The sequence below is a fragment of the Pithys albifrons genome, chromosome 3, assembly GCF_047495875.1.
Source record: "Pithys albifrons albifrons isolate INPA30051 chromosome 3, PitAlb_v1, whole genome shotgun sequence".
Taxonomy (NCBI): domain Eukaryota; kingdom Metazoa; phylum Chordata; class Aves; order Passeriformes; family Thamnophilidae; genus Pithys; species Pithys albifrons.
In genome coordinates this window covers 20,592,086-20,604,311 of record NC_092460.1, presented here as the reverse complement: position 1 = coordinate 20,604,311, position 12,226 = coordinate 20,592,086, and the positions used below count along the sequence as shown (strand labels likewise).

General features: G+C 44.3%; 1 protein-coding gene across 3 annotated transcripts in view; it reads left to right on the top strand.

Moving 5' to 3' along the window:
• PHF2 (PHD finger protein 2) overlaps positions 1-12,226 on the top strand; it is a 78,851-nt gene that overhangs the window by 54,131 nt on the left and 12,494 nt on the right. For all 3 annotated transcript variants that reach the window (XM_071550912.1, XM_071550911.1, XM_071550910.1), the window contains exons 9-17: positions 112-218; positions 1,220-1,311; positions 2,298-2,387; positions 3,605-3,976; positions 4,734-4,853; positions 6,003-6,121; positions 6,454-6,632; positions 6,824-6,897; positions 8,119-8,276. In XM_071550912.1, coding sequence (XP_071407013.1) covers positions 112-218; positions 1,220-1,311; positions 2,298-2,387; positions 3,605-3,976; positions 4,734-4,853; positions 6,003-6,121; positions 6,454-6,632; positions 6,824-6,897; positions 8,119-8,276 — 1,311 coding nt within the window. The remainder of the gene's footprint in view (positions 1-111; positions 219-1,219; positions 1,312-2,297; positions 2,388-3,604; positions 3,977-4,733; positions 4,854-6,002; positions 6,122-6,453; positions 6,633-6,823; positions 6,898-8,118; positions 8,277-12,226) is intronic.

The window sequence follows — 12,226 nt, the reverse complement described above, 5'->3', positions numbered from 1 at the left end:
CATGTGCCAAACTACGTGGCAGCAGCACAAAGAAGCTGCCAAATGACCCTAGAGCTTTTGTAACATACCATGCCCCGTGATGCTCTAAGTTGATGTGGCTTTGTCTTGCAGGGCATATGAAGTAGAAAGACGATTGAAAATCGTCAGTTTGACCCAGTTTCCAAACTTTGAAACGGCATGTTGGTACATGGGGAAGCATCTACTAGAGAAATTCAAAGGTAAAACTGCATTTCCTGGCCTGTCTCAAAGGCTTAGCTTGGGGCTCTGAGAACAGTTAGCCTAAATTTATGGTGGTGTCCACATAAAGGGTACACAGGTGGCCAAAACTGGTCTAGGTAATGTTTGAAAATGACTTTGAAAGTACCAGCAGAATGTGCTGCTCTGGTCCAGCTCACCCCTGAAAGTCCTGCCATAGGCTCTGGGAAGGACCTGAGCTGTCCCTCTTACCTGTGCCTGTGGGAAGCTTTAATCTGCTTTATAAAATAATGCTGTCATTTCATTTTAGTTTGGAGTTGCCTGTGAGTCTGAGTTTTAACTGAATGAGCTATGGGCTCTGTCAGCCTGAGGCACAGGGCAGCCCTCCTTTCTCCCTTTATCCTGCTGATCCTGGCTGAAGGATATGGCAGGTCTCAAGGACACAGGGCCACAGGAGCACCAGGCATGTGGCCTGCAGGAGAACTGGGAATTAAAGGTTTTCTGTGAAGTTCAAACTCGTCCAAATCAGATTCCAGCAGAGCTGATCCAAACACTGATGTGTAAATGTTCTTTGCAGATTCAAGCTTGCTTCACTTTTTGCCTCTATTTCTCCTACTATACAAAGTGTCCAGAGACACCTGTCAAGTCCTTCTATAATAGGAAAAATGTGTCTAATTAATCCATAAGGTGCTTTTTCAGAATTCAAAGAGCCACTGATGGCACCTTTTTATTCTCACAACATGGCTGAGTGCCCATGGAAGTTAGGGATGGGTATGGGACCCAGAGGAGCCAAAGGATTGCCAGTGTAGACAGGACTGAAAGGAGCACAGTGTAGGAAGGCTGAATTGAATTTGTGACACAGTAAATATACTCCTTATTACCATCAAGTTACAGTAGGGATTCATTTGTGGGGACCAAATGAGGTTAACTTTACCTTTCCCAGTTAAACTTTTCCAAATTAAAGGTTTCCTGTAAACAATTGGCTGTCAGTGGCTGAATGACATGGGGCTTTTTCTCTGCTTAGGTTTGCATAAAGCTGGGCAACAACCTCCTGCTCATTTACTCCAGGGAGCGAAGATTCTCAACGGTGCTTTTAGGTCGTGGACTAAAAAACAGGTAGGAGAAGCAGTCTGGGTTAGTGTTGGGTGTTTGTCATGTGCTGGAGCAGAGAGGAAATGCTCAAAGGAAGAACATCTCCAGAGCAAAACATCCAATTCTAAGATGCCAAAGAGAAGGAACTGTGAGAATAGGAAGGCAGGGCAGTAGCTGGGATGTCACAGGGACACATGAGGAGTGAACAGGGAAAAGGGTACCACCTGAATTTTAAAAAGGTCAGTGCCACACACAACCAGAGGACACTGGGTAACTGTTCTCCTTGACTCTGAGCACCTCCCTGTGCCACAGCAGCTCAGCAAAGGCTTCATCCCAGTGAGGGCTTGCATTTCTGTGGGCATGAGGTGCCAATTCCTGCAAACCCAACACTTTAATCCAGCCAGGAAATACACACTGCTTGGAGACAAGGCTTAAAGGGATTTGAAGCCTCAATTTCCTGCTGCAACTATTTCAGAAGTGTTGTGCTCATGTGTGTGACTCCTAAACTTTTGGGGAATCAGCTGCAGGGCACAGCTTATTCCATCAGTAAACAGGAACAGGAGAATTGGCCAAAGCTGGACTGTGATAACACACATGTGAGTGCAGATGTTGTTAGTGCTCCCAGTGCTCCCAGAACCCACTGCTGACACAGTACCTGCCTGTTGTACTCACTGAGGACACCAGCCCAAGGCGCTGTGTCTTGGTAAATGCAGAAAAGGAATTTCTCTCAGAGTTTTATATGCAACGGTGAGCAAAGTGATGCTGCAGCTGTAAAAATGCAATAATACCTGAAAAAATTGAATGACTTTGTTATTCTCCCAGAACATCTAGTTGCAATATCTAGAAGGGAAAAATGTATCTTTTTTTTCCTTATTTGAAAATTTAATGCAGTCAAGATTGATTTCAGTACATAGGAAAAATATGGACAAGTCACTTCAAGAGGGCTTTTTTTCTAATTTTGTAAAAATCGTGCACAGAAACAGCAGCAGTCTGTCTTTGTTGTGTTTTAGGCTTTAGCAGAGCATGAAGATGAACTACCAGAAAACTTCAAACCAGCACAACTTATCAAGGACCTTGCCAAAGAAATAAGATTAAGTGAGGTTTGTGCTGTTTTCATAATACTAACTATTTTGGGAATCTAGGCTAAAAAATGGATGTATTGAAATAAATTGATCTCTTTTTCCCACTCTCTGCATTAGAAGAACTCTTGTCTGTGGCTGACCTGCCATGATCTGGGCTCCTGTTTGCTTTTCCTCAGCTTTCCACTGTGACTGCCTTTCCTGCTCCCTTTTTCTCCACTTTGTTCTGGCTGCACTGGCCACACTCCCCTCTCTAGCCTTATCTGCTCTTTCACTTGCCTCAAAACAGGGTAGAACTCCAAGAAAGCTGTTGCCATCTTCATGACCACGCTCCCTGTGTAGCATCTCCTTTTCGTTATGCTTGTCACCCTTGTCCCTGACATTGGCTGAGCTTGGAACTATGATCCTGTACCTTGTCCCAATGGAAGCCTTGCTCTTGGCTGGTTTCGGGACAGAGTAACTATAGCAAATAAGATAATAATTGTAACACCACTCAAAAAACCCAACAATCCCCCAAAAGCCCCAAAAATGCAGGTTGCATGGAGGTATCATCCAGTGAGTGTGGTACTATGTCCCACAAGGTGCCAGTGACAGGTTCAGTTCCTTTAAGAAGACATTGTGTTACATTCCACCCTCTTTCTAGCAACATCCAAAGACCTCAAAACTGAAATTCAGCTTGTCTTCTGATTCTCTTTGATGTAGCATTTAAGTTTTCTGATTGTCAGAATGGCAAGTTAAGCATAAAATAATTTCTTTTTAATTAGTCAGTGTTAATTTTAATTGGGCAGCTATTTTAGTTCTAATTTTTCCCAGGGGCATGAAATGTGATTCTGCTGTTTATCACATCAGATTTTAATGGAAAGGGTTTGTGCTCAAGCTGATCAGCATTTTAAGCAGGAGACTGTTTGTTTCATCCATCTGTTTGTGTGGATAGTCCATTTAACAGTCACACCTGATGGTCAACCCAGTGAGGGTTAAACTCCCTACCAAGCCTCTGGAGTTTCTCCAGGCCAGGCTTGTGCTTGAGGAACGTGGGGGTGGGATGTGGAGAGCAGAGCCTTACTGTGAGCTCTGATGGAATTTCCATTCCCTGGCTGACTGACCTGTGGTGCAGATGCCCCTCCATCAGATCTCTGGGGACCTTTGGGGTTTGTTTCCCCACAGAATGGAGGGTGCAGGTGAATATCAACCATCAGACAGGTGGGTCTGAACACCTTCTGTTTTGTGCCAAACTGCAGAACGCTTCAAAAGCCAGCAAAGCAGACACGAGTGCCAACACCACCACCGAGGAGACCTGTCCTGTGGAGAAGGAGGAGGCACCTTCACCCATCCAAGAGACGCCTCCGCCCCCGCCCATTGAAAAGCTCCCGAAAAAAAAGACTCCCAAAACTGTGAAAACCCCCAAACAACTCAAGCCATCCAAACCCCCAAAACCTCCCAAGCCCCCCAAGCCCCCCAAACCTCCCAAAACACCGAAAGTGAAGGGAGAAGGGAAAAAGAAAGGGAAGAAGGCAAAGGAGAGTCCCCCACCAGCCATCCCCAACCTCGACTTGCTGGAGGCACACACCAAGGAGGCTCTGACCAAGATCGAGACGCCAAAAAAGGGGAAGGTGGGTCCTCTTTCAACCTCTTCCTCTTCTCCTGCCATCATAGGGACAAAATCACTCCTTAGGTCTCATACAAAATGTAAATGTGCAACAGGGTGTGAAACCCTCTGCTGATGGGAAGGGAAGATTTGTAGCTGCTGGTTCATTGCCCTTTTTTCACCCAGCTGTTGGATTTAATTTGACTAGTTGTTTGGTTATTCGTTGACGTGGAGCCTCCCAGAAACCTATTGATATCAAAAGGTATCAGTCATGGTGGAACTTCTTTCTGAAGCATCAAGTTTGCTTGAGATTTTGCTCTAGAATGAGTGACTGAAGATAGATCAATAGTTTTCTTCCCCTTCTGCCCATGTAGGACAAGTTTCATTGTGATGTCCCTGATTTCTGATGCCTTTTAATTGAGCATGAATTTTCTGCTGACTCCAGGAGGGGCCAGAATCCATTGAGTCACTGACAGAAGGATGTCAGAGATGCTATTTGTGAAGAAATATCCATAAATCTTTCCTAAAATGCAGTTTGTGACACCTGTCGTGGGGCTGTAGGCAGGGAGATGAGTGTGTTGGTGTATCAGGAAGAGGAGCAGCTCACCTTCTGCAGACTCTGAGGCAGCAATATTTGGCTGAGTCTTATTTTGGAGTTCCAAAAGAATAAGTAGGAGTTTTCAAAAATATACATCATGTTATATTGCAGATAAAGCCTGTGTTTCTGGCATGCCAGCACCTCATCCTCATTACGAGGACCTTTTCCTGACTTTTTTCTCCAGGCTGCAAAGAATGTTCTGAGTGTTCCCAATAAGGAATCCGCCAGCAAACAGAATGAGGTGGAGAAATTTGAAGTCCGAGAGCAAAATAAAAGCAAAACAGAAGCCAAATGGAAATATAAGGTAATGCCTTCTTTTAAATTCTGCTGCTGGTTCTGCCACATAGTGACAAGCTGAGGGTGGAGAATAGTTCTTGGCTCTACCTAAACAGAGAGAATGAGGCACCAGTTTAGAGTTCCCAAAGAATAAAAAACTAAGCAGAAAATAATCAGTCACTGATAAAGAAAGGGGGAGGTGTGTGAATGAATTTTTCAAAAGCATGTGCTGAATTGTCCATCTTATCCATGGTGACACCAAACTGTTAACAGTTGGGATGGTGCAGTGCTGATCCCTTTTGTGATCTTTGCTGGAACACAGTCCTACTGCTTTAAGTCTGGAGTAGTTGCAGCAAAATCAATAACTAATGAGAAATCAGTAACTAACTCCTAACTAATAATCAATAACTAATTTTAATGACATGCAATTAGTTACAATGAAAATCTGAATTATGATGTAATGAAATCTGAATTATTCCACATGGATTAAAAGCCTGCCTTCCTGGAGGGCTAATGAGTGAAATTCATTCATAGTGTGTGTCAGATGACAGTGAACTAAAAATTGATGAGTTTCCAATCAGAACGAAATAAAACACTGCAAAAAGGGAACTGCCCTGTAAGAACATTTCCTGGTTTGTCTTTATCTGCTCAACAAAGTCTTAGGTGTTGATTGTCCAGGACAATCAACATCTTGCCTGCAGGTACAATTAGATGAGGTGACCCCAGGCTCTCTCACCAAAAGAGCTGTTTTTATGAACTCCTAATGACCCAAGTGCAAACAAACTCCCCTGTTACAAATTCCTCTGTTACTTACCACATTTGGGGGAACTTATTTGGATATTGGGAAGAAATCCTTCCCTGTGAGGCTGGGCAGGCCCTGGCACAGGTTGCCCAGAGAAGCTGTGGCTGCCCCATCCCTGGGAGTGTCCAAGGCCAGGTTGGACAGGGCTTGGAGCAATTTGGGACATTGGGAGGTGTCCCTGCCCATCGCAGGGGGTGAGATGAGATGGTCTGTAAGGTCCTTCCAGCCCAATCCAGTCTGTGATTCTGTGATTTTACAATTCCTTTTTTCTCTGCCTGTAGATGAATAGATTCTCTGAAGACATGTGGGAATCTAAAACAGAAATGACTCATTTAACTGATTTAATTCTTTTGTTTTGGGTCTTTTGTCTTTCAGAACAGTAAACCTGATTCACTTCTAAAAATGGAAGAGGAACACAAAGCGGAAAAGACGCCTTTATCGGGAAATAAGGACAACAAATTTGCATTCCCTTTCTCTAATAAGAAGTTGCTTGGGTAAGTAAAAACATGACAACACAGATCAACTAAAAAGCAGACTGAAAAGTCATTATTTAGATTTTTTATACAAGGAGATGAAAACCTGCCTTTCTGGTCAATGCAGAAAATACACTATCACAAGAAGTTCTTCCAATTCTGTAGTCAGCATCCAATTTTGAGATACAAATTGTAGGTTCAGAAATGTGTTTGTAAAATTATTCTAATTGCTTTGTCACCCCTGAAAGTATTCGAGTTGATTGAGATTTCTGCGTTGTCTTCCCCTCTGTCAAGTCACTCAGCTGTTTTCTATTCAGTGTTGTTACTAATTTGTAATTTTTTTTTCTCTTCAGCTCAAAGGGAGTGAAAACCCAGCTGAATACCAGCGTGTTTGGGTCACTGCAGAATTTTAAAGAAGACAAAGCCAAACCTGTACGGGATGAATACGAATATGTGTCAGATGATGGTGAACTAAAAATTGATGAGTTTCCAATCAGAAGGAAGAAAAACACTGCAAAAAGGGAACTGCCCTGTAAGAACATTTCCTGGTTTGTCTTCATCTGCTTAACAAAGGCTTAGGTGTTGATTGTCCAGGACAATCAATATGTGATGTATAACGAAGAAAGCCAAGTCTTACCTGTGTAGTCAAATATAAGTGGAATAGGAGGGCTGGTTTTTGAAGGGAAAAGAACCATCACTCTGTGTTTCTTTTTTTTTATTCAGTTTTATCAGATAAAAAAGACACCCTGCAGCACACTCCTGTTAAGAAGCCAAAGGTGGAGTCGGTACCATACAAGGTATGACATTGTTCCTCCACAAGGACCCACTAGAACGAGATGATTTTAAGGTCCATTCCAACCCAAACCATTCTCTGATTCCATACCCATGATGCAAAAACGAAAGTGTTTGTTTGCTGTCACTTGACAGAGCCTGTCTCTGCTCGTGATGGGCTGACATGCAGACCTCTCCTGAGGCAGTGTGAGCCTGCCCTGGGGCAGGCTCAGTGTCCCTGTGGCTCAGCTCCCTGCATGACTGGAACAGCCCAGGTGGGAGTTTGCTGTGCTAGCACTGAAGCTCAATGCTGGAAACCAAACGACATTGCAATTCAATGTTTTGTCCAACTGTGGTTAATACAAGCTCATATTATAACATCTGAGTAAGTCAGAAAAAGCAAAATAGTTTATTAAGGCAGAAGCAAAGCTGACCAAAATGTTTGGCCCTACGTACTAAGGAATTCTTTTCCCCTGGGTTTGTCTCTGGGATATTCAGGAGGAAGTGCAGACCTGCTTGCCTGAATCAGCTGATGTCTGGAGGCTGGTGGTGACTCTCTGTGCAGGAGCTTAAGGAGGGAGCTCTGGAGAGAACATACTGGCACTCCAAGCACTAAGGGCTGGCACCTCAATGGCCTGAAAGCAGGAAAGAGAGGGGGAAAAATAGTTTTATTAGAATGTTAACTACAGTGCATAGAAATTCCAGCCCCAGAGAGATGGTGAAGTGTAGGCAGCTTCCTTCCATGGCCTCACATGACACTGTTCCTATGGATCTGTCCCATTCCACCACCTGATCTCCCCTATCTCCTGCGGTGGGCTGGCAGAAGTGGGGCCTTATGTCTGGATGGTCTGTGTTGACAGGCTTGCAGGCTGCAGACCTGTGTCCTGGAGCTGGCAGAGCCGTGGCCACACAACCCCTTCCTTTCCTAGATGGGGCATGCTGTGAAGAACAGGAGCAGGGGCTGGGAAGACAGCACAGCACCTGGAAACACCACTGTTAAGAGTGGTCTGATCCCATGAGCAGGGTCAGGTCTCAAAGCTTTGGAAGGGGAAAGAAAAACCTGCCATGCCTACAGACTGCAAGGAAAAGGATTTTTACCATGTACTTGGTTTTGTTCTTTTTGTCTTTTATGAAAGCAAATATCTGTGTTCTTGGAGGAGCAGGAGGCTGCAGGAATGATTGTGCTGATCTTCTTGAATAACTCACCAAGTTTCCACCATTTTTGAGCCTTTCCCTTCTTTTTGCAGAGTGAGGACTCGTCAGATGAAGATTTGCTTCACATTGACACAGAGGCAAAGCCAGGGCGCAATTCCAAAGTAAAGAAAGAGAGTGGAAGTTCAGCAGGAATTCTTGATCTTTTGCAGGCAAGCAAGGAAGTTGGGGGTTTAGAGTATAACACCAACAGGTATGCACCAAGGGAGGCTTTGCCCTCCTACCTGGGAGCAAAACTGCTCTTTTGGGGTCGTGTGTGAATGGGAATGGATTGTGCAGCTTGGTAACTGCTCTTTCTCCAGTAAGCAATTTCTTCCTTTATCCTGTGATCTGGGGGGGAGAGGTGGGAAAGATTTTGGAGGTATAATTTAAACATGTAGAGGATTTCACATCTGTAATGCTGAACATCACTTTTAGCAATAATACTGTAATAGATGAATCATTCAAAAGGAAGAGGGAGTTCAGTGACTGCAGCTTGAGGACATGAATTGTGGTTTTTAATGTAGTGAGATTGCGATAAAGCAATCTAAATCACCAGCATACCTTTCATAAGTCATTGTAAGGTGCCATGGATGTCAAGTGTTTGAAAGAAGGAAATAGGAAACTGTCTACCCTCCGTCCCATCCCTGGTCATCATTCTTCTCCCCACCAAAAATTACAGCTTGGGGAAAAGGCAAACTCTTTTATGGGTACTTCTATTTCTGAAATGGAAATATTTGCCTGGACTTAACTCTGTGTTAAGTGACGGTGGGAACTGATGCTTGATGTTTTGGGATATGGTCAGTAAGGTACAGCACTAGATCTTTGAGTAATCCAGACAGTGAGTGATGAAAATAAATGGAAAACATGGTTCCTGAGCTCAAATCCTGTGTTCAGGACTGTCTGGAGCAAGGGGTCTGTCTGGGTCCATCTCAAACCACATGTGTGGGGTCACTGCCTCCATCCTTCACAGCTCTGATCTCAAACCATCCATGGAGAATTAGGTAACAGAACAGGCATTTGGAGAGAAGTTGGTGTGACTGTTCACATATGAAAGTGTTTTGCCAGACTCAACCCTTAGGAACAAGCCCCCAGGAAGGGGTTTTGGAAACATCAGAGGAGTTACAGCTTCCATGCACAGAACTGCTCCTCAGGCAGGAACTGCTGCACCGTGTGCCTGGGGCTCCCTCATTGTCTTCTCATCTTTACTGCTGCTGCAGCCTGAAGGGAATGGTTTGTCAAACCCTGTCTGTAAAAAAACAGAGGTTTTCACTCAAGCACTTCCCACTGCTCTCCAGGAACCACAGCCTTGGTACTTCTGTAAGCTGTGGGCTGTTGGTGAGCTGCTGGCTCAGATTCTAAATTCTAGGTTCTATATTTGTGCAAACAAAGGAATAATCCTCTGAAGGGTGAGAGTAACAAGTCTGATGAGGGAAATGATATGAAACATGTGGAAAGCTATTCTTGATTGGCTTTTTAATAAGCCAGTTGCATCTTCACTCTGAAAACTACCCATCCTAGGCAGGCAGGCAGGATGTGCTGGGCATAATTTTCCTCCCTACTTTCTCTAGGTCTGCTAATACAAAGCCACAGAAGCTGTAGAGGAGGTAGAAGTAGCTGTAGGAGTGACCTGAGAGTTGAGAACAGACTGAACAGAGATCCTGGTACTGTTCTTCACCCTTGCTGCATGTTGGGGAGTGTGACCAAGGAAAGGTGCAGCCTGCAAATTGGAAAGGACCTGTTCAAGTGGAATGAGGGGGTCCCTTCAGAGAGGGAAGATATTATGTAAGCCTGGGAAAGATTGGAAATTAAAAGGCATAACTGAGAATTCAAAAGCTATGCCTTATGGTCAAAGGGGAACATGGAGAACAAGTTACCAAGGGAAAGTTACCATAGAAGCAAATTTTATCAGGGAACTAGAAAAAAACCAAAAATCACTATTGTGATGTAGAGAGAAAAGATGGAATTTGTTAAGGTCATAGTGTGGTGACAAAGCTGCAGAGAAATCTAAAGCAGGGAGTGTTGCTGAACTAGGACCATATTCTGGTTCAACCTTATTACAGAATTGTGTCTCAGGTGGTTGCAAGATGTGATAGGGCCTGGCTTCATGCACTGGCTGTGCAGAACCAGACAGCTCTGTAGGGACACTCTGGCCTTTGGGCACCACCATTACTGGCTGCAGAGCAGGGACAGGGAGCCCCATCCTTGTGCAGGGCAGAGGTGGGCACAGAGTCTCCTCTGAGTTCTCTTTTCATCTCTAATGGGAGTGAAAAAGCCTGATTTTAAATCACACAGTTACTGCATCTCCTTAGAAAGCCTGTCTTGACAAAGCTGTTATTTCTAGGGATGTGATCTGATCTCCATTTAGTCCTGGTTTTCCTCTGTTGCTGCCCTTTCCCTAACAAGGAAGGGTTGACCAAACATCCACCCATGGAATGAATGGGAAGGGGTGTCCAAGTCTCTGCAGCTCCCAGAAAATCAAGCATTTTTTGTTGGCTGAACTCAGCTGGGTCAGTGGTTCTGGATTTTCCTGATCTCTTCAGATTTGTTCCCAGCTCTGCTCCTGCACTTCAAAAGAAATGACCACATAAACACTTGTCTGTTTGACTGTTCCTGTGAATTTCTTTTCTATTTTGTGTTATGGTTCATAAAGGGACAAGTGTTTTTGTTGAATTTACAGTTGCATTTTGGCAGGTCATCAGACACGTCCACAAGCAGTTATGTGTGTCTAACTCTGTGAATAAAGTTGCCAGGCTAATAAGACTCCTGTGCTAGAAGTCTGGTATAAAAAACCAGAATTTATCAACTATTGTAAGAATGCAAAGAAATCTTCCTTGACCATGTGGACAGTACTAACCATTCTATGGATACCACATCTCACTGCCTGCTTAGGAAATGGTCCTCCAAGATTCTCTGCCTTCCTTGGAGTGTGTTTTGCTGCCTGTAAGGGGTTAAACTGCCAGAATAGAGCAGGACTCAGGTCTTTGCTTTCTTCCCCTCAGCCTGGGCACTGTACCCAGGGTGTTTGTAGACTATGTGGTTTCTGAAATCAAAGTCCCAAGCACGGTCACGTCCCTGGGCTTGGCTGACCTGCTGCACCATGTGGGGTGGTTCAGTGGGAATGTGTCATATCAATGCTGGCTCTGGCATAAACACTGGCTTTTGGCAGCCTGTGCTGCATCTAGAGTGAAAAAAGCCCCTGATAAATGTATCTACTGTGTTTCCTTTCATAATTGCACTCGGCTTTTTAAATGGCCATAACATGCTTTTTAAAACTAAAATGGAAGAAACATGATACGCAAACGTCCTGAGGTGCAACATGATGCCAATGTGGTCATGTCTGACTCTCAGGAACAATTCCTGTCTTTCTCTACTTGTAAGACAGATTAAGGGCAGGGATATGTATATATTTATGGATATACGTATATATATGTACATTCTGGAGACACCATGTAGTGGTCATGCAGGTGGGTCACTCTGGAGTCTCTCCTCACAGTCTGTGCATGGACCAGTGCTGGAGCTGCTGTATCCCAGCAATAACTTGGGAAGCAGCTTAGGGCTTTTTGTGCTGATGGCTTTACTGGAATTGTGGGAAATCTATTCTGTAAAATACTGGGCTGTCATTTGCAGCTGCCCACCCCAAATGCCCCAGTGGCATTACCTCTATTGCAGCTCAACTCTGTGTGCCAGTGTGGTGAGGGAGCAGCAGAGCTCCTGCAGAGAGACTGCTGGGAATGTGGGAACAGGCTGGAAGAACTGAAATGGAATATGGCAAAAGTTTGGGGGGCTGATTGTCATCTGATCTTGAAATGAGCAAAATTACTTGTTGTGTCCAGGTCTGATTCAATAATGGAAGGAAACACTGGGTTTGCACTTGAAATATTGGCATTGCATAGTTTTATATGTGTGACTTCTTCAGAGCCACCTCACAATCAGCAATATTCTGCTGGGATGTTACAAGTTCGGTTTCTAAAAACGAGGATACAGGTGGAAGGCTTGGTAATTGCTGATGAAAGGAAGATAATGTGCCTAGAGAGGCTGAACTCTCAGAGGGAGATGGCAGTGGTAGAATTGGTTGTGAAGAGCGAGGTCCTGGCTCCCTGCATGATCCTCTGCATGCTCCAGGGTGTTGGGATTGTTCCCCAGACTCACTAAGGAGGTAAA